This window comes from Lycorma delicatula, chromosome 8 (assembly GCF_047948215.1).
Source record: "Lycorma delicatula isolate Av1 chromosome 8, ASM4794821v1, whole genome shotgun sequence".
Lineage (NCBI taxonomy): Eukaryota > Metazoa > Arthropoda > Insecta > Hemiptera > Fulgoridae > Lycorma > Lycorma delicatula.
Window position 1 is genome coordinate 94,306,765 of NC_134462.1, and position 26,918 is coordinate 94,333,682.

General features: G+C 27.1%; 1 protein-coding gene across 2 annotated transcripts in view; it reads right to left on the reverse strand.

Annotated features, from left to right (window-relative positions):
- Positions 1 to 724: 724 nt before the first annotated feature.
- The window catches only part of Cpsf5 (cleavage and polyadenylation specificity factor subunit 5), a 60,865-nt gene continuing 34,671 nt past the window's right edge, over positions 725 to 26,918 (reverse strand). Inside the window, exons 5-6 of one of the 2 annotated variants that reach the window (XM_075373323.1) lie at positions 15,144 to 15,258; positions 725 to 11,865 (exon numbers count right to left, since the gene is read on the reverse strand). In XM_075373323.1, the coding sequence (XP_075229438.1) occupies positions 11,844 to 11,865; positions 15,144 to 15,258 (137 nt within the window). In that variant the 3' untranslated portion in view covers positions 725 to 11,843. Of the gene's footprint in view, positions 11,866 to 15,143; positions 15,259 to 25,787; positions 26,326 to 26,918 lie in introns of those variants that run through there. The other variant, XM_075373324.1, reaches the window with a different exon arrangement.

Genomic DNA, 26,918 nt, shown 5'->3' on the forward strand with positions numbered 1-26,918 from the left:
TTTTAAATTTAATATTTCTGTTTTTAGATTTCATTTCAGTAACCATTTAGCATAGCTTTTTGGTATATTTATTTAAATTTCTTTGCCAATTAATTTATCAAATAAACTCAAAAGCTTGCTTATAGGAAATGATTTGAAAATTAAAATAGCATATAAAAAATCTGAAGTCTATAATTGGCACTGAATGATGGCCTTAGACCACCCAAATGAAAGACTTAACACTGTGCCATACAGGTACAAAAAATAAAAACCAAAGAATGATTTACATTAAACAGCACAAGAGAAAAAAAACAAAAGAGAAAATTTATTCTTGCATTTTCTAGTTACTGTACTTTGTTGGTCATCATTAATAAACTACAAAAAAAACCGCTATAAATTCCATAATTTTTCAATAAAGTTACTACTTAAAACAAAATCATTCTACTGTAATTTTATAGCTAACTAAACAATTTTTTCTGACTATTCAACATTTATAAAAATTGTTTCATATTCTGTTAACTTCTTAGTAATGAACTGTGCGGTGCTATCTATTTATGAGGGAATGTCTTTTTACCATATGGCGACCAATCTATACTTGAAAGACACAACTCTAATTTGCAATCATTCTTTTACAGAATTCACATACTATTCAGTTTATCAAAATAATATAATCAAATACATTGCTCTTTGACGACTATATTTTAGAAATATGAGACAGAATTAAAGAAAACGACAATAATATATTTAATTGAGTGTATATTTAGTCTATTTTACAAAATTAAAATAAGGATTCAGAAGAGATATAAAAATATAAAAACTATACAAATATTGTATAATATAAACCACTTTTTTTTTATATAAAAAAAATCATTGCGGCAATAAATTGGACAGTGGAACTCTTCAGTATCACAACATACTAAACTATCAGTTCATTTTAAAATCAGTTTACACATACTTTTCCAATAAATTTTGTTTAAATTTTAATTTGAAAGTAAATAATTGTTAAGAATGAAAAAATACAATTCAATGCATACTAACACACATACACCTATAACAAATGTAAGTAGTAATGTATACTTAAAAACTATAATTATGAAAGAACACAATTTTTTTTTAGTACACTAATAAAAATAATACAAAGCCTAATCACCAGTCAAAAGTTTTAATTTTATAAACTGATAAAAAAGAAATCAGTTAACTAAAATTATAATAGTTTCAATATGATTAAAATTTCAATACAATATATTCATGTCTTACTTTCTAATAAAAAAATTACAGAAAATAAACAACAAATTATTAAAAATAATGGAATAACAATTAACATCTTTAATTCACAACTCTAATATATACTAAAACATATAATTACAAAAAAACAATTTTATAATTTTTGTAATTATTTTGCAGTGAAAAATAAAAAACAATGAAAAATTTTATGATTTGTAATTCTTTTTTTAGATTTATCACAAAACTTTGTCACATTATTATTTTTCCCAAACAACCTGCAAAGTAAATTAAATACATGTAACTGTACCTCTTCTGTAAATTAATCACACAGTAATTACGCAACTTATCCACTTATATTTTACTTAAGACAAAAATAACGTAATTGTGTAATAGTCTTTATAATAAAATTTTTTTTGTACATTTAATAAGTTCTAACATATATGGAGGAGGGAATAAAGAAATAATATGCATTTTTCATTATGAAATATAACATCCAATGGTGATAACAGCCAACATGGGAAACTGTTATTTATTCAGTAACATGTCAATACTTCATTTGGTATATTACAGTCACAATATTCGGCATGATTATTTTTTAATTCTAAGTTGAAGAACAATAAAAAGTTCTTATAAAAAAATATTTAAAAGAACTTTAGATGTTTATTATGTGAAAAGATAATTACTATTTATTAGTTAAACATAAAAATAATTGACTAATTAAAATTTTAAAATAGTCCACACTATCAGCAGCAACCTTCATGGTAAAGCAAATTTCAATGGTTTGGAAAATTAAACTTGTTTAATATAAATCTGATGTCACCATAGTTTTCAATATTATTCAGTCGTTTCAGATTAATTTACTGCACAATATGAGTGGGGTGAAAAGTTCCCAGCCTTGCATAGAGTTGGCGTTAGTACATTTAATTTCTTGATGGTGTCGCATAATTCTTCTTCATTGTTTACTATAAGAGTTTCAAGTCGCTGCATTACTTAGTATAGTAATTACAGTCTATCAAAGTGGAGAATTAGGTTGTTTTTTGGAAAAATCTGGAAATTAGTGCAGTGATCAAATACTTTTTTCTGAAAGGCTTAAAGTGTAAAGGAAATTAAAGAAGACCTTGATATGACATTGGGACTCTTCTCCATCAAATACAACAGTCAAAGGTTGGATTGCAGAGTTTAAAATGGGTCGAACACACACTAGTGATGAACCACCCAGTGGATGCCCTTCTGAAATGACAGAAAAAGTGCATAAAATAGTTTTGGCATGTAGGTGCATTAGCAGAGTCTAGGCATGTCAAGAGAATTCTTGCACAGTACTTATAGAACAAGCTGCGATTGCTCATGCTTGACCAAAAACGTTATGGCAATTGTTTGTGTTTCTGGGATGCATGTGAATACTTTTCATTGATTATCTTAAAAAGGGAGAAACAGTAAATGAAGAAAATATTATGTGACCCACCTGCAACATCTTGGCAATGAAATTAAGGAAAAATGACTGCGTTTGGCAAAAAATCCTTTTCCATCTAGGTAATGCTCCAGCTCATACTTGTTATTGCAGTGGTAAAAATCTATGAATTACAATTCGAATTACTCTAATACTCTCTATATTTACCTGATTTGGCTCCCAGTGATTACCACTTGTTTCACAAAAAAAAAAAGCTTGGGGAAGAGATTTTCTACTAATAAGTTATTGCTGCCATAGATGGTTATTTTACGGAGTTGGATAAATTGACGTACCAAACTGGCATAAGCACTCTTATGGAAAGCTGGGCTAAGTATATAGACCTTAATGGTGAATATGTTGAAAAATAAATTAAAATGTATGCAGAAAAATGTCGTTTTCCTATCCAGGCCTGAAACTTTTTACCCTATCCTCATGTATATTATATTTTCAGAAACATTTCATTATATCAATATTTTTCTTGATCTATTTATGTAGACAACTCTTCATTATTGCATCTGTTTTAAATTGCTCTGTAAGTCAATACATCATAAGGTTTTATTTATTAATGACAAATAAAGACGCAGTACATAATGTAATAGTTTATATGAAATAAAATTTATGTGCCATTTTAAGATCATTTCTCTGTATCAAAATAAACATAACCAGTGCTGTTCCCTCATCTAGATAAATGGTTTAACTTTCCTGCCACATAAAACAATATTACTAATATTTATCTGCCATAAACAGCATGCTGGTATTCAAGAGTTCACAAGTACGATTTTTATTTAATCAATACTGGAAATTAAGAATAATTACGTAAAGCATGAACTTGATATTTCTATGATAAAAAGACAGTTATGTACTTCTGAAACATAAAATTGAAACATATAATTCTGAAAATTATATTGATATAATAATAGAGTAGTGACCAAGGTAAATATAAAATCTAATCGGGGCATGTAAGAATCTTAAGAGTAGAGAAACATTATTATAGGATCTGAACTGAAGTAACTATACCAGCGATTCCTAAACTTTTGCAAGTCACAGCACCCTTTTTCAATTAAAATATTTCCATGGCTTACTACCTTAAGTAAGAGTATGACTACTCGTAAGATATAAAAAAAATAAAACTCTTGGATCAATTATGAAGCTTTTACAATAGTTTACAGCACCCCTGTGAAGATGCTGCAGTTCCCCAGGGCGCCATGGTGCACAGTTTGGGAATCACTGAACTATACCATAAAATTGCAGAGGATTAACAATAAAGGAAAATATCAAAACAAGTGTTACATCTGTTAAATATACTAATAGTGTAAACAGAATTTTTATTTAATTTATACAATTCTTATAAATAATCAAAACAGACCTTAAAAACTGATGGATAAAAATGTAATCTTAAATAATTTATGAATACACACTTTTAACAAACTTTATTGTGATTAATAAGAAAACATAAGAAAAAGTATTGTAAGTTTTTTCTAGGGATGCAACAAAAAAAAATTATGTAATAAAATGAAGATATGAATAAATTCTACTTATTATTTTCTAATTCATTTTCATAATGTAAAATAACTTAAAGCAAGGTGAAAATAGAAAGGTAAAGCATTGCACCATGTAGGGGGTAGAAAATATGATTTAAAAAAACTAATTAACAGCAGAGTGGAAAAGTATGGAATCTGATAATAACTTTTGTAAAATTTACAATAAAATATGAAAAAATGCTTACTTGCAAGTGTTTTAATGGTCCCAAACAAACTATATCATAAGAAACAAACAAATTTCTTCCAGAAAATAAAATTTTACAATTTAAAACACAACTTTTTAAAGACAATGAAATTTTATAACTGAAAACAAGTTTCATGTCAAAAAAAACTTTCACATTAACAAAAGCAAAGACTAGAAGGCAGAACATGTCATATTAATAAATTTTGTTTCTGCTCAAATGGAAATCATGAAACGGAATGTAAGTGGCAATGGCAGTGATGATCCTTTCATTTATTTTTTTTTCAAATTTTATGAGGTAAATGTTAAAAAAAAATGATAGTGGTTAATTGAAACACCTTAAAAAAACTAACTAGTTGTAATGACAATTTATTTCCCTTAAAGACACTTTGAGGCCTACGAATTTAAAAGATTTTGTTGTATCCTATATGTTTACTATTTACTTAGTTATTTAACCACATTTAATGTACTGCCTACATCTGTAAATTTTTCTGTTATATTCTTTGGCCTTTCTGCTTTCATTTTTGAACATTTGAGGCACCACTGTCTCAAATAAATTGAACTGAATTTTTTAGTGCGTCAGCTGGGTATGTTTGTCTAAGTTCAGAAAGATGTTTTAAGGTTCGTTTACTGGTTTTTTTCTTATTCAAGTAGTGATGTATCTTGTTTTAGTCAACTGTTGGTGTTTTATTAGTGAATTATGTATTTATAAATTTGTTTATTATTTATTATAATGACTAACGATCATGGTTTACTCTGGTTAGAATTATATCAGATTTTGAATAATGACCGGAGTTAGATGATACTTCCGACAATGAAATTATTGATGAACATGTAGTTGATCAATTTCCTGATTACGATTAACATGATTCTGATATCAATGAGACAAACCGAGAAATGATGATTTGACTGATAGTCTTAATAATTTACTTATTTAAGTATGAGCCGATTTAGTAGTGAACCCTAACCTCCAAAATATGAGACAGTATCAAAAATGATCTACACTTCTGCCATAACGCCTTCAAGGTTGTCATACTAGACAACCTTCTGCGCAAGTGTGCTTAGAGTTGGTACGACTGCAGTCACATATGCAAAATTTGATCACAATTGCCTTCCAGCTATTAGTGTAAATGTGTCTGCTTCGATAGCAGTTTGTACCAAGGAGGTCCAAAAAACAGAGATCCGATTTCTCTGGTTGGAAGGTGTGAAATTCATAACAGACTTTTATGACAATACAGGGACAGTGCTTTATCATGGATTGAGAAGTTTAAAAGTGGCTGGATGAGTTTGATGCATGAAGAGGAAGCACAGACCTATCAATCTCCACTGCAGATGACAAGATTCAGCAAGCTTGAGGGATTGTTCTGGAAAATAGGTGAGTTACCATCAATGAGGTAGCATCTTCTTTGAACATGTCATAGTTTTACTGATCAAATCATTCACAATGAGCTTGGCTTTCATAAGGTCTGTGTGCAACTGGTACAAAGACTACTTACTGCAGAACATAAGCTCAAACATGTTGACATCAGTCAATATTTATTCGATCACTTCAACAAGGAAGGTGACATTTTTGAACAGAAGAGTCACTGATGAGGAAAGGTGGTTCATCACTATGAGCCAGAATCGAAACACGAGTATGGAGTGGAAACACTTAGAATCTTAAACTAAGAAAAAATTCAAGACTGAGGCAGGAAAAGTTATGCTAACTGTTATCTGGGACCCAAATGAGCCTATAATGGAAGACTTCTAGGTACAGAATACTATCAACAGCACGAGTTACACTGAAATGTTCGAAAACAACAAGCTGAAGCCGGCAATTCATAACATACACCAAGATCTATTTATTGTTGAAGAAAGTTTTGTTATTGCATGACAACACTTGCCCACACACGGCTTATCATAACATTCAAACCATCAATAAGTTAAATTCTTAAGAACCCTTCCTACAGCCCAGATTTTGCTCCCTATGACTGTATCTGTCTGGGTTACTCAAGGATGCTTTGCAAGATGGATGATTTTCCATAGACTTAAGATGTGGAGAAAACGGTGCAAAAGTGGCTTCATAATCAACTGAAAATCTTCTTTTTGGAAGGAATATGTAAACTTGTGGGCCACTGAATCAAGTGCATTGACAAGGGATGTACATGTTAACACCTACCTTTGTGTAAATAACTTTTAGATAACTTTGACTCGCACTCGTACTTAGCTTTTAGCATGGACTGAGGTTGATGATCAGGCTGAATTATATTTTTAAAAAACACATAAATAAAAGCCCCAATTGATGAAAGTTCGACAGAATTTGACTGTTTTTTACAATTCATCAACCATAAAATTTTTATAAAAATATGATATTAATATAAATATAATATTTTAGTCAAATTGATACTGTTCAGTTGTCAAAATAGAATTAGAGCTCATTCCTTAATCAACAAATGGATTACTGTAAAGTCTGTGAAATGTACAAGTTTTTTGTATCCGTTTTACATGTATGTTTGGTGAAAAAACCTATACTTAGGGACTACTGGTCTGAAGACCCTGGATTGGCTAAATTTGCTTGTAATTTTGTCAGTGATAAAGTTTTTTGCTATATTTCAGATGCTTCATTTGAATAAATCCTTGTAGATTACACAAAATGTACTAGGTCATGATTCTTTCAATCTCAGTCAGCAAGGACAATCTCAAGTGTGAACCACCTGTCATGTCATTTTCCTGAAAAACTATGTGCCACAGAAAATAAGTCAAATACAAATAGAAGATATAAGGTTTGCTTTGAGAATGAGAAAACTGAAGGAAAGCAAAAAATGCAAAGAATTCCATAAGAAAATATGGTGTACACAAAACACTTTTTTATAAATCCATTAATTTATTAGATGAATTTTTTCTCGCATTCATTAGTGAAATGGGGTAATGTATATAGTGACCAAAAAATAAAACACCACAGGAAAGCATATTTAAAAAAAATATGTTAGTGGTAGTATTATTGTATGATACGCTATTGCAAAGAGATTATGACATGATAATATAACTGACAATAAAGAAAGCCGATTTACGCCTTTCATCTGGTAGTCCTGGGTTTGAATCCCCATCAGGCATGGCATTTTTCATACGCTACAAAATTAATTTCCATATCCCATTTACAAGCTTCAAATTTACACGGTGTATCAAGCCAAAAGTACTAAACATTTATTGTATTAAATTAATAAAAAATGTAAAAATTACTCAAGAGATAGATACAAACAAAAATTCCATAGTTCCAATGTGTTAATTTTATTTATTGATGGACGATTATTTTCATCATTAGTTACAAAGTTGGAAGGACTAAAAATTGGGCAACTGTATAATAAATATTTAAACTAAATGGTAAAATTACATGGAATATTTAAACGCAATTTTATAATTTTGAAATATTCAAATTTAACATTAATTTGTAAATTAAATATTCCTGTGTTAATAAGATCCCACTAAAAGTTATGGCAGTAGCTGATTGTAGTACTTATTAAGTTTAGAAGTTAACAATCTGACATAATTTAGAAGATAAAACTAAATTACTAAAATTTAAAGAAAAAATATAAAAATAATGTATTATGGAAAAGAGACCATCTACTACAACTAGATTATTAAAAATTTAATTTTCTCATCTGACCATTACTATTTACATTAACTGAGAAGTTAATACAATCAAGATTTTTTGTAAATAAATAAATATTATATACATATACATGAACACTAAGGATCTGTTGCACCCCAATTAATCATAATGTATATGTACTTTATAATTTAATAAAACAGTTTTTTGTCGTCGGAAAAGGATTTCAATTCTTTTTAAACAAAAATTTTTAGCCTTTGTTATAAAATTGTGTAAAAGGCAACAAACAAGCCTGTATAAAATGAAAATTTATTCAGAAACTTGATAATCCTAAAAGAACAAAAATCAAACATTTTTTATTTATTTAACTTAAATTGTTACAGTTCAAGCTTGATCTATTCATTTAAAATCAGTTTTGGTAATTTCACGAAGAACATTATGTATATTATTTTCCAAGATAAATTTCAGCAGCTCAATTAATTTGCAATATTCATGAATATCAGACCTACAATAGAATACTTTAAGTTCAGTTTCAAGCTTTTCTTTGTCAATCATGGGATATGCTTCAGTGGTCAGTACTGTCTCTTCTGTAAGATGGTCATTCTCAAAACTAGTGAAGTATTTCTTGTTAAAGGATTTAGCAGCTACTAGGTTTAGTGAAAGAATATCTGCCCATTATATCAACTCATATACAGTTACAAACTTCGTTAGCATCTGCCATGAGCGTCTTTGAGGGATTCCCGCAGTACTTAGAATTTCTTAATTCTAAAATAGCAGTTTTGAAATTTGTTATATATTCATTAACTTTAAACACACTAATTTCTTGAGATTGCATTTGGTTGTAAATTATTTCAACATGAGGCATAATCTGATGAAAAGCTCTAACCAAAACTTGAAATTATAATTTCAAAAATTTCTGTAGCTCTGCAATAATTTGATCTGCATTTGATGTTGACTGAATTTCAGTAATGCAGTTTTTTAAAGGTTGCAAATCTTCATGAACTCTGTTTATGGTCCGTGTCCTGAAGTTCCACCTTGTAGAGGGTGCAGTGGAACGCTGACGTCCATATGCTTCTTGAGAATGGACACATGTGGGGATCTTGAGAAGAATGTTAGAGAAAAATATTCTTGCATTTCATATAATACTTGCTGCATATCTCATTATTAAATTAAGTTGTTATATGCATAACAATGAATGAAATGTGCATTACTATAAATTGCTTTTATTTTTGCTTGAACTCCAGCTTTCTTGCCTTTATGACATCTGCACCATCAATTGTCTGAGCTGCCAGTTTTCGTCCATTTCCTTGAAGGATTATGTCCAATTGTTCTAAAATAGGTTTTGATATTCCACCTGCAGCTTGATTTTCCGAAATAAAGATCTCCAAAAATGCTCAAATATTTCGCCACTCAATACGTACCGTAGAACAAGGACCGTTTGAGTATATTCCAAAACATCTCTTGTGTCAACAGCGATGACAGCTACTCCCTTGTAGCTGTTAAGGGAGCCGATAAGGGAAGCTTTTCTAATTTCTGTCCTTATCTCCGTATGGTATATTTGTAGCAAGCAGTCAAGTATCTCATTCTGAATGGTCTTAGAAACACCTTTCAAGACTTCACTGGTTTTAAGTGATTCTTCAAATTTGAATCTAATTTAAATGCAAAATATATTAATTCTCTAAATACCCACCCATGGATTTACTGAATAGTCTTTTTCATCATGTCCACATAAGGGAGTTTCAAAGTTTCCACAATCTATTATTCTGAACAAAATTTCATGGTTCTTTTTAACCTTTACATTATGCTCATCGATTGAAAATCTGTATGTCTCACTAAGTTTCTCCTTAATTTTTTCAGTTGCTATAAGTGACAGTGAAACTACATTATCAATGTGCTTGCTTCTTTGACTCCTCACGCTTTTCAGTTTTTTCTTTCATTTTGTTCATATTTCTAAAACCATTTTTGGTCCACATTACATCACCTGCAAACAGCAAAGAAGGGAAGCAAAACAGTGCATTTTTTTACTTCATAGCCGCAAAGCCAACTTTTCCGTTGGTACCATTCAGAATTAAAGCTATGAATATATTTCTTGTTGTTGCTTATGCTTGGCTGAGATATAAGAACATCAGGTGTTGAACAACTTCTTTTCTTAACTATAACTTTCTTGTGGAGTGACAGCTGTGAAAATTTAAGCTGTTGAAGTTCACTTACAGTCACAGAACTTATTTCTTGGAGATGCAAGTCCATGATTAAAGTTTACTATAAAATAAAAGAATAGCTGGAAGCAGGATAATAACCTAATTAAATATGCTTATCACATTCAAGAATAAGTTATACGGTTTTTAAGCACAACACAAGTGGAGTAAATAAAAACTACCTTCTACCAGCACGCCAGGGTCGGCACTGCGGAAGCAACAGTGCTTCTCTCCCTCACAGCCTTGCATGCAGCTTCCTATGTGCGCATGAACACAACAGCCAAACCTACACCCAATAGAACTGTAAAGTGCAGTTTCATATAAAGATTTTTATATTTTTTTCATAAACTGGGGGATGGCTACTGACATTAAGCTTAAGGATTATATATTGTACAAGTATAAAGAGAAAAAAACTCATTATATTAAATGTTATCGATAATATCAAGTGGAAATAGGGATGCTGCAGTTCCACGATGCCTACACGAATGCTGCCACTGCTAACTAGGGTATTTTATATCATTTGAACTTTATATCACATTAGTTTCAAAATTAATACACTACAAATCTGAATTTTTTTAAAGTTTTTAAATTATTTTATGTCTAAATACTATGACCACCGTCAACATTTTTATCAATTTCATAATCAGTAAAATTACATTTTAAACTAATATGATTTCCTTGCTCATACATTTTTTCATCTTTTGACAATATTAAAACTGGGTTTACTGTATTTATAATTTTATAAAAATAATTTCATTAAATAAAATTTTTTAATACTTGCAATATAACTGGCTATACCATTGGATCTTGTTTGCATTTGGAACATGACCAGCTACAACTTCTGCCACTTCTTTTATTGTTCTGCACAACCTCAAGGATGCTTCACCTTTCTAAGTTCCACCGTTTTTACAGAAGAAACATCCTTTTAACTAACATCAATATGGTAATAACACATTAGCTACTGCCAGAGGCCATTCCTCAAGAATTTTCATGAACCATGAATAAGTAACAGAAACTTCTACTACCATTACTATAATATAAATTTTATTCTGGAAACAGGTAAAAACACAAGGAATTATAACCAACAAATCTGCACCCTCCCTACAGTTAAAATTTTTTAAAGCTAGTTATAGACCAAACTGAAGCTTCATACTTTCTGTTTTTACCACCTTGTTTAACTATTACAGCACTTTCTTATATAGTCTAACAACCAATGTGTTAGTATCATATTTTAAATTCTTGTAAACATTAACAAAACAATAAAATCTTTCATAAATTAAAAAAAGAAACCATATCAATATAATGTCTATTATACAATCTAATATATATGTAGAAAATTATATATTATCAAGGGTAAGTGAAAATAAATTATGTAAAAAAGGTGATTATTTTACTATACTAATGTTACAATATATTTACCATTTTATAATTATATAGGACAACAATTATCAATTACAACTTAAGTTATTTATTTGTAACGTCTAAATATTATGACCACCACTGACATTTTTATCAATATCATCATCATCAGTAAAATAGTAAAATAACAAATGTTTAATAATTAAATTACATTATTGTTATTATTAATGAATTAATACATTAAATTAGGGCTGAAATCACAGAACCCCATAACGTTAAAAACTTTCAATCTCTTATTACATAGACTGATTAATCCTCACTCACAGTCACTTCAGATGTATATGAAATTAAACCTGAAACACACAAAATAAACACATTTACACTGTAAATTACATCACAAATATATACTTCAGGTTTCCCAAAATATAAAAACACATTTACGTTCTTTACCAACTACACAGATATTGATACTCAATATTTCACCTTTGGCTTATGAGGAAGAATATAGAATATTAATAACTTTAAGAATTGTTCAAAATACAATTTGAACAATCTGAATCAATAATTAAAAAATAACTAATTTATTATACAATGTAATAATATCTATTCTTCACATCTTTTTTAATAGTTTTATTATTAATGTTGGGTGATTCAGAAAGACTAGCACATTTAATAAATGGAACACCATATACAGCTTTCTCCACAAATAAATAATATAAAATTTATGACTTTCATCTACAAAATTTCAAAAGTAATATAAAAATACAACTATAGAATTTACCTCTTTTCTATTAATCTTAAGATCAGAAAAAAATTGAACAATTTTTTCCCCTCGAAGCACAATTGCTCAATGTCATAAATTAACTTAACTTTAATATCACTTTGATCCAAAAGGAGATGAAAATATTCTAAACAAACATTTATTCTCATTCTTTGGACATACAGAAGTGTACGTTTTAATATTGTCACAAATTTTAATTAATTTCAAAAATTACCTGCGTGACTAATTTACTTCATATAATAAATAATCAATCAATGCACAATTACATCACTTTTGTGGGAAGGTGTTACATTACTTTTCTGGAAGGTTCTACATTTGAATCCTGACCATGCTTTGTATATTATCATCTGATAATAACTCATCTTTATCCAAAAAAAAATGTATGGCAATTGTAACTGGGAGTCAACCAATAATCGGGAATGAAAATAAATAAATAATCTGTAGTTTAAGAATAATTTTTTATACATAAACTTTCTGAAGCACAAAGTACTTTGTACGTAATATAGAAGAATAAAAGAAGTAATACAAATATTAATTGAAATAAATAAATGAATGAATATGTAAAAAAAAAATGTCATTACTTATTACAAAAATTAGGAATCAACTTTGACTGCAAACTAATAGTTGTTGATATAGATAATTAAAAAAGAAGTGTAATATGCTATACTGAATGTATAATGTCACCCAATATACCACACCAGCACAATAACATTTTTTGTGAAAAATATGGCTAATGTACTTAAATTCTGTTTATTAAATAGAAATTTATCTATCCAAACAAGAAGAATATTTTAATAAATTTGGTGGTGGTATGTGTGTGTGTGTGTATATATTTTTTTTTAATAATTTAGATATCTTAAAATTTTTATTTATCTGTAGAGGCAAAATTTGTAAACCGAGTATATTTGAATATGCCTGTGGAAGAAAATGTGGAACAGATACAATCTTCAGTAATAAGGGAAAAATTCAAAATTTAGTTTAAATTTATAAATCAAATCAAAGTGAGAGCCATTTTTTGTGCCTGAAAGCTGATTTCTGTTTCAGAGAGACTTCATGTTGACAACACTAAAAGATTCATTCATATTCTTCCTGCACGTCAAAAAGGTAGAAAACTATTATGACCAGCAACCTACATAGCTAAATTCAACAGAATAGAATTGTCTTATTGGGGGTTTCCTAGTTTTTGGTTGTAGACTATAATACTACCTTTTTTTACCAATTCATATATACATGAATTTAATGCCATTTATATTCAAAGGAACTGCATAAGATTTTAAGCCTTTTTAAAAGGACATTATTTTTGGCACTAATAAATAAAAAAACAAATAAAATAATTCAGTAAAGGATGTAATGTAGCTAACTCTAAATATTGAACGCCTAGATCAAGTTGATCCTATTTGAAAAATTATTATGAATTAAAGTTATCTAGAACAAACAAAATATATCCATTAAATTATTTCTTACACTAATAAATATTATTTATAGAAAAATAATAGTAAATATTAAAAATACTTTAATATATAAAAGGTTCTATTTGAAAAATAAGAAAGAATATACATTTAGAAAATATTTTGTACATGGCTAATATTTGTGTATTCCATACTGGATAACAAACACATATTCTTTGAGTCACTTCAAAGAAGAATAAATTTCCATACTGTTGCTGCATAATACATGCATTCCAAAGTACATTATTTACTCAGAAGAGAATAACTATAATTTACAAATATGTAGTGATTAGGATGATTTTGCCAGTAAAAAGATTAAGTAAATTCAATTACAGCACACCAAACATTAAATGCTCTAAAGAAAACAATTCCTTTCACACCATTCATCATACTTTCGTTATGAATGTTGTCCAGATTTACTTAAATAAACACATATTAAACATGGGCTCCCTTTTTCATTACCGAATTATTTATGATTTGAAGATTATAAAACAGATGAATAATGTGTAAAAGTCTATGCTACCTTAGCACAGTCAAAATACTGCGGCTATTTAAAAATCATTACAGGAAGCATGCTTACAAGGGTCTAGCACAGTATATATTGAGTATTTCTAATAGATTACCAAACGAGTCCAATAGAATTTCTGTGTGAAAGTATAATTATATTACATACAAGTTAAAGGTATATTATGTATAAATAATACATTTTTTGCATACTGTTATTAAATAATTTCTATAAAAATTAAGACCATACAAACATATAACAGTATAAAATAGTAAATGCTACGTAATTAAGTCAATTTCTGAACTGTCAAAAAATTCCCAGATCAGCACTTTTTTAACAAAATTTATAAAAAGAAAACAATTAGTATTATAAAACTTCCATATCATAGGTTTGAATATGCATAACTGATGCATATTAGAAATATGCATCACGTGAAATAATAAAATGGAAAGGAATAAAAAACGACAAGATATATCGGGAAAATAATAAATAGATCAATACACTTTTAGAGTAATTAATTGGTTAATTTGTCAGAACTACTCTTAATGTCAACAATCTAATTTTATTTTTTTTCTATCAGTCACAGCTATAAATCTAAGATTTACATTAACCGCCTCATTTTGACCAATGCAAGGATATTTCTGCCTCTTGCTCTACATATAAACTATCAAGCAAATGCATTATCTTGTAATTATTTTTTTGTCTTTTTTACATAGACCTTTACAGTATATAAATGTTCATTTTCCTCTGTAATTTTTTTTAAACATATTTATTTAAGCAGCAACAGCTACATTTTAATAGTAAAAGTCAAATAAAGATCTTAAAACTCAATGTAATATTTTTTTTATTACTTTTGGTTGTTGGGTTCTGTAAACAACAATAATAATAAAAAATTACCTCGACAGTGCCTGAGGCAATGAAGAAATGATTGGCCCATAGCCTTGCGCATTATCATACAGTTCAAATAATGGTGCTGCTACTAGCTTATAATTTTTTGGTACAGCAAACAGAGCTGAAATAAAGAAAACAAATAACAATGACATCATTTAAAATTTAATACAATTAAAGGATAGATTGAATAAAGAAAAAACAAAAAAATCAATGTATATTTAAATTATGAGTCATAACTAAGAATACCTTTGGCATGAAATATTATAATAAAAATAGATTATCCATTATTCATTTCATTTAGATAGTTAATGTAAAGGAAATATACAATATAATAGTAAGATTTACTTTTACCACAGTAATACCACTTTTTAAAATAATTCCTTACCCTGTGTCCACTCAATTCAGTTCAGCTCATCCTTTTAGGAGGAACCATGAGCACATATCAAAATTTACTCATGAATTTAATTAAAGTTGAACGTAAGGAAATAATAAGGACCACTGGTTATGATCACTTTTTTTTAGTTACTTAATGATAACCAAAACTATCATAATCTAAGTTTTTAAAAGTTTAATCAGACTAACAAGTAGACACAACCTAATCAGTTTTTCAATCTCTTAACTCTAAAAAGAATGACAGAGGTATTTATTATTTAAAAAATTAAATTATTAATTATATAAAATTTAATTATTAAATTATTTTAAAAATTAAATAAAAATCAACCTTACCAACAAATGTTGATTTTTATATAACTAATTTCGCATACCAAGAACGGTGCCATGTTTAAAAAATTTAACTTAAAATATTTATTATTTATTTAATCAGACCTGCACTTCTTTGCTACAACTGCACAATTTCTAAAAGGCATTTGTTCTCATCCTTAAACGATTTTACTTTTATGCTTGGCCAACATTTTATAAATGATAAAACCTGAATAAATAATTATAAATACAAATGCTAGTTAAAAGCTTAACTACTGTTATACAAGAATTGAATAGCATTTTTGAGAACTACTACTTTGAAGTACTGACTAATGATTACTGATAGTGCTTCAAAAACAACATAAAATAACCAAAAAAAGAAAAGCCAAACCATTTAGATTCTTAAAATACGTAATTTAATAGTAAACAATTAACAGTAAAATCCAACTAACAGATAAACCCCTGGTTGAAATTTACAACAATATTGATGAATTTTCTTTAGTTTTAGCCAAGGTGTATCACACTTGCAAAATGGAATCTCATAGAAAAATCCTTCTGAAATAATTTTATTAAATATAATCTTCCCAATACAAATTTTAGTAACATTTCTAGAGCACCCTAAAAAATGTAATTAATTATTAATAATTCATAAGGAATTGTAATTTCTCATAAACTCTTAAATTGAACAAAATATAATTTGCCTAAGGCAGAACTATATATTGTGTCAAGTCTTTTTATGTTTTTATTTTGCATGTTATTTTAAGTTATTATAATATCAATTAGGTGCTCTTGTTACAGACTACAGGGAGTAATAGGCCAAAGTACTAAATGTAATGAAAGATAAATCCTGGCTTTAGGGCGGAATAGTCTATTACCACAAATTTATACAATTCACATTTTAAGCTATTCTCATAATTTATTCATATACATTTGTCAAAAAAATTTACAGATATTTTTAAAGGAAAAAACCTATTATTATTAAAATACTCAATTATTTATATATATTTGTAAAAAAAAAAATTTAAGCATTCTACAGCTATTTATAAAAGGGGAAAAATACCAGATTTTTGCAAAAATCTTTCAAAGGTTAACTATGAGACAATGTAATGAGTGCAATTTCGAACATATATTTTCACACGTGCATCATTTTAGAATACATCAGCCTTCTAGTGAAATGGATTCAGCAGCAATAGCATTAGAAAAAATCATTTCTGATCTTAGGAAGAAAAAATCACTTAATATCTGAATATAAAAAAATCACAGAAACTTTTGTTTACACAAAATAATTCCTTTAAAAACAGGAGTTAGAGGAAAAATTAAGAACTGGTATAGTGGTTTGGGAGTAGTTCAGGCAATTTGAAAAGGTTCAGAAATAGTGCTGAGATATTAACTCAAGACAGCATATATATTTCTTTTTTATTACAAAAAATGAATAATCCAGAGATTGGTAAGATGTAAATAATCTTTCTGAGAAATTTTGAATATGAGTATACATCTATTTATTTACTTCAGCAATTAAAGATGATGCTCAATTTCATTAATCACATTATTTGAATGAGTTTTGCAGCTTATGGTTAAAAGAAATAAACAACCGTATATAAAGAATTATTACTTAACACTAACTCTTACAAGCCCAGATTCTATAATCAAACCTCTTCTAAAAATCATTACTGACTGCAGAACTTCCCTCACCATTCTGAACATGAATGCAAAAAATACCATTGTGTTAAGGGAGTAAATGTTCTTTACCCCTTATTTAATATACAGATATTATTTAAACTATTTTCTAAGCTAGCAGTAATAGAAAACATATTTTTAAACAACTGTAATAACTGAAACCCAACAAATAGAAAACACTGGTGGGGGAAATGTGAGATTATCTGATTCACAGGGCAAATTTTTACCATGGAAATTAACCATGCTAATAAATGGTATGAAAGATAATCTCAAATAAATGGACTAGTAACCTTTAATAACTTATTCGTGCTGATAAAAATGAAGGCTATACAGGCCACAGCTGAATCATGAGTATCACGACAGGAGGATGATTATCACATTCGATTCAAATAGTGCAAATGAAATAAATTATTTAGTACATAATTTTAAATGAGGTGGAAAAAATACAATGTAATTTAGGTTTTGTAATTTTTTAATCTTTAAAGAGTTTACTGTTTTTGGAATCATAATTTTTTTATGATTTGATTTAATTTTTGCATTAATTTCGTCTGAAATTATTTTTAATAGTACATTTAATCTCTGATAAAATTTCCTTTTTCTGTTTTCAGATCTTTATGTTGTCTAATTTTTATAATTACTTTATTATTTCGGTAGAATCCCAAATCAATTCACATTCTATTCTTAATCTTTCTATACATTTTTTAAAATAACTTTTTCTTTGATCAAATTTCTATTATTATCATTACGATCATTTTTGTTTTCATATTTTTTATATGAATAGAAAGATTGTGAAAAAAACTTTCTATAAAATAAATTCTCTCTAAGAAAATATTAGACAAATGCAATCAAATTGTCTATAAAATAAAATTCAAAAAGCTTTTCTCATCTGAGGATCAAGCATGACCCAAATTCATAGGGAGGCATAGTTATTTATGAAGACAGATCAAATGCAAATGGATTGATCTATTTTTTTTTTTAATGAGTCACAAAAATTCTTTTAATCATTAATATCTGAATGTTAAGTTACTTAGGGCAGTAGGTTAAATAAACAGTAAAACCCATCATAGCAAATAGGTAAATAGTTGCATAAAATATCATATAAAAAATACAACCAAAATTTTAGTAAAAATATTTAACAGGAGAAAAAGGCTTTAAAGTAAGCCATGTGGTAAATTTTTATGAATTTACATTGCGGCTGCAAATGCATGATGTAGCTTTAAGTGCAGGCTTCTTCTTTTGTTATAAACCGTACAATGAGCTAATACTTCTGAGATCTGATTAGCAGTTTTCTATATCATCTTCACTACAGTTATGTTCTAAAATAATAGCTACCTATTCACAGTAAACAAAAGGTTCCGTGATAGGAAAGTTATTTTTATACATTAAATAAAGCTTCAGGGAGTAGGAAATATTTTAAAATAATAAATTTTATCTACTAACAGGTCAGCATATCTAAATGCAGAATATGACACATTACAATGGAACCCATCTATTAGCAGATAGCTGAAAACAAAAGATTCTTCTGTCATAAATGAAGATTCTTAAAAAAAACAAAAACAAATTATACAATTCCTTAATTACTTAATGAGATATATAAAAACAGATTTGAAGAAATGTTTTTATTGCTTCTCTATATAGAAACAAATAAATAAAACAAGAATATACAGGAAGTAATTAACAATAATAATTATCAAACTATAACTTGTCGCCCATGAAAAAAATCTGTCTACCTACTGAAATCATAATGGTAATTCAATATTTGATATTCATTAAAAAGTGTATTTCAAAAAACTTATCTAAATAAATAAAACATAGCTTCTTAAAAAAAAATTAAAATAATTATTTTCCCTAACTTAAGTTAATACATTAATTAATAATAAATACATATAATAGGAAACTATAGTTTCACTGATTTTTACATTACATCTCCAACAACAGTTTTTCCAAATTTTACAAAAGCAGAAATAGGAATAAATTACAACAGATGAGATAAAAAATATTCCTTTGAAATAAAATTCAGGAGACGAAATGAAGAGTTGTAACAAAAATTAAAGACAGTTATAGTAAATCAATAGTAATCTATACTGACTGTCATTCATTTTATTTTGAGATTTGAAACAAAATTATATTTATGTAAAATTTATCATACAGTACATATTATTTTTAAAATAAATTTATAGAAAATAAAATATGTATTTAAAAATCATTCGTTGCAAATTTATTTTGCTGAGACTATTAATAAATTTTTTTAGGAATTAACAGAATTATGTAGACAAAAAATTTAGCATTACACAGATGACAATTTTATACATTAAATAATACCTGAAGAAAGAAAGCAAAAACAGAAAATTTTTATAATATATAAAAAAAAGAAAGAAATTTCCATATTATTTTAATTAATAATTTATTCATAGGCAAACTGTACAGCTTTTGTAAATATAATTCTAACACAAAAAAAGAGTTAATGCTGCACTAATTAAGATGAATTAAACATTATTACAAAATTACAGTTTGCTGCTTCTGTATTTATACATTTTTGAAGGTATTTAAATCAAAATGGAAATACAAAACTTAATTGTATTGGTAACTTGATTAAATAAGTTAATTCAAGAAAGGTCAAATTTTCACATGCACATAAAAATGCCTTAAAACAAACAAAAATTTTGAATCTAAACTTCAATATTTTACAACAGTTTTAAAAAAATATATATTTTAAGTTAAGCAGGAATTTTTCTAAAACTATTTTTTTTTTTTTTAATAAATTTGGTGTATTTAAAAAATGTTTGAAACAGAGCAGTAAAAGAAAGTACTAATATTGAATACATAAACACAGATTTTTTTCTTATCTATAAATAGATAAATTAATAAACAAAACGACAAATTTAAGCACATGTATGTATTTAAGTTTTTTAGAAATGTATAAAAAGTTAATTTGTGAATATATTATTTATCATAATTTTTATACAGTTTAAAAAATGTTTATTTTTTTCAACAATCTATTAACTAGGTTTTTAAAGTAAATGTTTTTTTTTTTTTTTTATTACAATAAGCAAAACACAAATAAATAATGTACAGAATTTTAATAATCCAACCCTAATATTTTTTCTACTTTCAAATAATTATTTTGTATATAATAGCAAATAATCTCTTGGAATAACAACTTTCTTAAAATTTACAAATTAATATGTAAATTTACAACTGTTTATTATTGTCAATAACCCACACATCTTTATCATGTTCGGCCCCATTAATCTTAAGGAATTATTTTATCACATGATACAACATTAAAAACTGAATCGGTGCTATACGACTTTTAAAATTAGAATATTTACAAAATTATTAAATCACATAAAGAGAAATCTAAATAAATTTCAATCAATCTTGTACTTCTGAAAAGAAACATTTTATTACTTTGCACAAGTCAATGGGTACAACAGCACATTTTTCAAAGAATAATATGCAATTTTCAACATAATATAATTACAGCTTTTTAATTCAATCAACTTAATATGAACAGTTGCTACATTAACTGCTTTAAAAAAAAAAAATGGTTTTAAAGTTGCTAATAACTGAAAAAAAAAAATAAACAAACAGTATTTTTCTTTTAAGGATCTCACAATGAATCTTGCTCTTCAAATATAAATAAATGTACTCACTAATTACATCTTATCATAATTAAGAATAACTTGGCATTACAGGACATAGTAAGTCCCCCAGTTTGCTTTTTCATCCTATCATCACCCAAACATTTTCATCCTATCATCACCCAGTCATGATATTTGTTCTACAAAAACTGGACAGAGAAAAATACTGTTAACCATCACAATAAGTCAGTCTTGCATGCTCTGACAGTAATATCGCTATGTACTTCCTAAATCAATGTCTGTAAATGAAAGCTCACATCTTGTTTGATTTTGAGCATTCTGAATAAATGAAACAAAATTTAATTTATGGATGTAGAATAGTCTAACTAGAATCATCGCTAGTTAAACATGTAAAATTCCTCAAAACTATCAGAGAACTACATACATGACAGATGAATGTTTTTCTTCTTTACAAACGCAAAAATGGTTACATCAATCCAAAAATATTTTATCTTAAGATAACAGCTCTGGAAGGAATGTCATGTACTAATAAACAGAAAATCAATGTGTTAATTTATTGTATCTTTTTAAATAAAATGCTTTTTCTTTCAGTTCCTCCAGATACCTACTGTGACATACTACAAATTAAAAAATTTAATAATTACATGAAAACATATCAAAATCTTCAAAGAATTCATCTATCAACCCAATTTTATGAAATATCAGTTTATAAAAAAAATTAAATTATCTAAAAATCCTTTCCTTTTTATAAACATGGAATTATTAAATATATAATTTAAAGCAATACAAATAAATATACTTTTATTTCAACAAAGAAAAAAGAGCAAAACAAAACTGTTGCCATCTTTTAAAATTAATAATGCGATCCAAAAACTTTGTTATAATCAGATCGATTGCAGACAAATATAATTTATTTTTTCTTTCTTAAATCTCACTTATGAACAATACATACAGTTATTCTTACCGAAAATGATTTGGCCAGAATCAAATTCGACATAATGAGAAAACCCCATTATTCAAGACAATTTAAAATGAAAATTAAATATAGAGAATTGTGATAACTTTCTCTATGATTGATAATTGTGGAACAGACTAACAATTATAAAACTGTTTGATCTTAAATATTTAAGAAGAAACCACAAACAATATTTATGAAACATATGGTTGAACATGCTAAATAGTGTTGTGTTGTCTCACTTCTCATCTTTTGGAACATAGCAACATAATACTTGTCTAGGAAACAATATACACCACAAAATTTAAAAAAACGTATCAGAAGTCTGGTGTTTTTCTGTGACTTTTTTCAGTAATTTATAGCCAATACCAAAGCAAAAAAAAAAAAAAAATTTTTTGGCAGGATCTGGAGTAAAAATTTAACTTAGACCAGAATATTTAAAAAAAAAAATCAAATTAATTGGTACTTATAAGATATGGCAAAGTATACAAACAAAAGGCGTGCTTTTTGTTACTTGTATAAAACATTGCAAAAGTTACAAAGGATAATTCAGACAGACATATAATCAAGTACAGGTTTTTTAATTGTAGACTAATAATTTCACCTTGATGTCAAGCTCCAAATTTTATCATCAGCAACAATGTAGACTTGGTGTTGAGATACAAAGGGTTAGAAAGAATATAGGTAATAAAATATCCTAGTAAATTCATAAAGTATACATGGGTCCAGCAACCATTGTACTACCTATAAGATTTAATTGAACATATAAGTCTGATGAGAATTTGCTAATCATGATTTATAAAAATAGTGTTGGAGAGTCCTTGATCAAGGGAATCAGAAAACTATAAATGGATACAGGAGTATTAGGGAGTACCTCAAGAGATTCTAAATGAAAAAAAGGTCTACACTGAACCACCAATCAGGATGAGCTTAATTTATTAAATTTCATAGCTTGTCACAGCTCACATATTACAATCAGGCGTTAATGTTGGATACAGAAAGCCTTTCAGACTAAGATGGCTAGAGAAATGATCTACTTCTTTATCTAAAGCAACAAAAACAAATTCAATTTATCAATTTTCTATTACCTAGGGGCAATTTCAGAACCCTATAAAATTAAAAAAACTTTAATTATATAAAGAACACAGAATTACATTATTATGCTTTGAAAATTATACTGTTGTAATTAAACTATTAGAAAAAAAATCTGGTAAGGCAAAGGCAGGTAACTACTACTTAACTAATTTAAATTTCAAAACATTACTGTAAATACAAAACTATTAAAAAAAAAATTAACAATATGGGCTACATAATTTTTAAGAAAATAACTAAAAATAATAAATAACTAAAATTCAATAAATTTTTAAAAAATTGTATTTCAGAAGAGTTTATTATGTAGAGTATATCATAAAAAAATTGTTGATAGATTTTTTAATAATAATAATTATTAAATCATCACTAACTATTATTAGACATGATTACAAATTATTTAATTATCATTAATATGTCATATTAAATCCACATTAACAAATATAATTAAATGTGTCAAGTGTTAACTAAAAATGTGTTCATGTGTATAAAACTTGTATTATAGTCTGTTTTTTGATCAAATGTATTCTAATTAAGTTTAGCTATTGTATTTACAAATATCTTATTCGAAATACATTGGGTGTACACAATTTGCTGAATTAAAAAAAAAATAAAAATTTATTTCATCAGATAACAATTTGTAACACATATATCTATATATAATAAAAATTAATAAGAAAAAGATTCTGTAAAATGGTTACATTGAATAATAAGAGGTTTAGAGGACTAGAACTACTTAAAAAATTCTTAATTAAAATTAAATTGTTTAGTAATGCGAATCTAAACCTTAATAATTTATTGTATTTAAGAGTATTTTGTACATAATTTAATGAAATCATAATATAAATAGAATCAAATGATACAACAAATAACTAATATGTATCACCAAGAAATGTCCACAAACAAACAACCGAGTGAAAAGTTTTTACCAGTAATTTCAGTTAAGTGAAACCAAAAAATTTTTCTTTAACCGTGTATCACTCAGTCAAAAACACTACCACTATTGCTCATGCCAATTTATGAATATACCATACACACCACTGTACCAGTACAGGCTATAATCTTGTGTTATCCACAAGAAACCGTATAATGGACATTTCAAGATGACACACCATCACATATATATTTTACCACATATGTTTTCAGTATCAATGGAAATAAATATACACTTCTTATTGATTAAAAGTGTTATATTCTGAACAAGTTAAATATCAAGAGATTTAGTGAATTATAACTATAAAACAGCCGAAGAGAAACAAGCTACATAATTTTAAATGATGAATACTTAATTTACATGGAAGTTACAAGAACGTAACACATTTGGTATCAGACTGAAGTAAAAATCCTTATAAAGATTATAAATTACATAAAACAAACATTACTGGAAACATAAGAAAAGGAACAATTTTTTATGCGTGTGATTTTAACAAGTTAAAATATTCAATTATGAAGAATAAAAAGATAAAATAAAACTAATTAATAAATAAATATTCTTGATTAACAATCTTCTGAGAAATACAACAAAAAATTACACATTTAAACAACAAGAACACCAGCTTTTTAATAAAATTACAAAAAAGAAACATCCTATACAAAAACATTTAATTTTTATACAATAAATAAATTAAATATTAGTGTCAACTGCTACAATCATATAATAATACTATTACAGACATAAAGTATTATTAAATTACACCGATAGGAAAACTCAAGTTATTTTACATTGAGGCATTCCACACTGATAGATAATACATGTCCACAGCACAGCACCAGATAAGTATTACCTTCAATATAAAATGGCCATCAAAATGTAAAATAAATTACTTCCTCTATTGGTTAATATTTTTATCTTCAATTATATATAATAATATTTAAATCAATAAATATTAAATATACTACAATACTCCTGTCAAAATGTTATGTAAATAGAACTGATTCTTTATTAGTTGAAATGATGATGTGAGTAAACAATTTTTTTCATTTTAACAATGTTTGAAGGGTGAATGTAAAATTCACTGAACATTTTAATAAAAATTAAATTATTTTGGAATGAAAACAAAACCTGAATTCAATCATAACTTTCATGGGAAAAATAAAACTAAAATTTAAAAAAATTAAATTACAACAGGAAAAATTAGACTGGATAAATTTCAGATACGTAAAACCTAAGTAAAATAACAAATGCTAAAGAACTAAAAACATTTTATTTTACATGAATTGAAAAGACACATACAGAATTCTTAATTCCTTATTACTGATAGAGAAAACTAGAATTTCTCCTTGTATGTACATAAGTGGTTGTAATGGATTTTTCTAATAAATACATAAATGTTTAAAACAGTCAGCATTAAGAAATGACGCTGAAATCCGCAGTATACATATATTAATACACTGAAAAGTGATCCAGAAACCAAAAGTTCTTGACATAATGCAGAGTAGAAGGAAAAATTTTTACTTTCTTTTTTGACTTTGACCAATTTCTATACTAAAATACTCTGGGGCATAATTATTAAGTTAAATATCTTTCTATAACAAAGATAGCAATTAAGCAAAGACAAATCAGAAGTGAAATAAATTCACATCTTCATCTTGAAAACAGATTGAGACAAAAATAAACAGCTGAAATGGCCATGTAATGAAAATAGAACAGATAAAAGCTGAAGTTAAAACAATACAACATAAGAAACAGAGTAAAATAAAGTATGAAAAATGGATAGAGATGAAACAGAAATCTGATGGATTGTATTAAAAAAACTATGCAGAGCAGAAAACTGTGCACCATGTTCTTACTTGATAGATCCATAATACTTAGAACATCTTTTGAAATTAAGAGTTGTATCTTGAAAATAAAAGGTTATTTGCTACGTGGGCACACTACAATTCCAAACAAAGAACTAACAACAGTCCAGAACTTTTGGCTTTCATATCGATACAAAAAACAACATATTATAACATCAAATCTTATAGGTTTTCTTCCATAATTTATAGTAAAACATGCTTCATACATGTCCAACACATTACATCCAAACATATCATGGAACATGATATAATAAAACTAGTACCACCAAAAATAATTATAATCAAGCTGGTATTTTTGTTAGTTTAAAATGACGAGTGCAATGAAGGTCAGCAATTGGCTTTGGATCACCATCTCCAGGAATAGCTGTGAAATACAGACAAATGTGAATATCAAGAAATATTAAATTAAAAAAAAAAAATTTTCTATGGGGAAACTTAATGTTAAAAAAACATTTTTTTAAAATTATTACTAAAAACCAACATTATAATGTCCAAAAATGACAAATAAAAATAATACAAAAAAGTACAACTTTTTATACCCTACATTAAATCTATTATAAGTAACAAATATGAGTAATTTGATGGATAAAGGAAATATTATTTATATTCCACAAGCCACACAAAATAACAATACAAATAATTCTTTGAAGTCAAATTTAAAGTTTGTAAATGCTTTAAAAAAATCCTGCCAAACAGTAATGATTTAATTTAATTTAGATGGCTTTTTAAGACATTTAGGTGATTTATAAGCAAATATCTTCCAATATAATAAGAAAATACAAAATATTCATTAAAATAAAAATTTAAATGTTATTTATAAATTTTCATTTATGTTAGAAAGTGACAAACATTAACAAAAATAGTTAGCCAGTTTGGGGTAGTGGTCTATCTTGGGTTGGGGGTCAATGTCTGGCCAGTCAGGCATATTTCACTGGAAATTCATTTCATTAAAATATA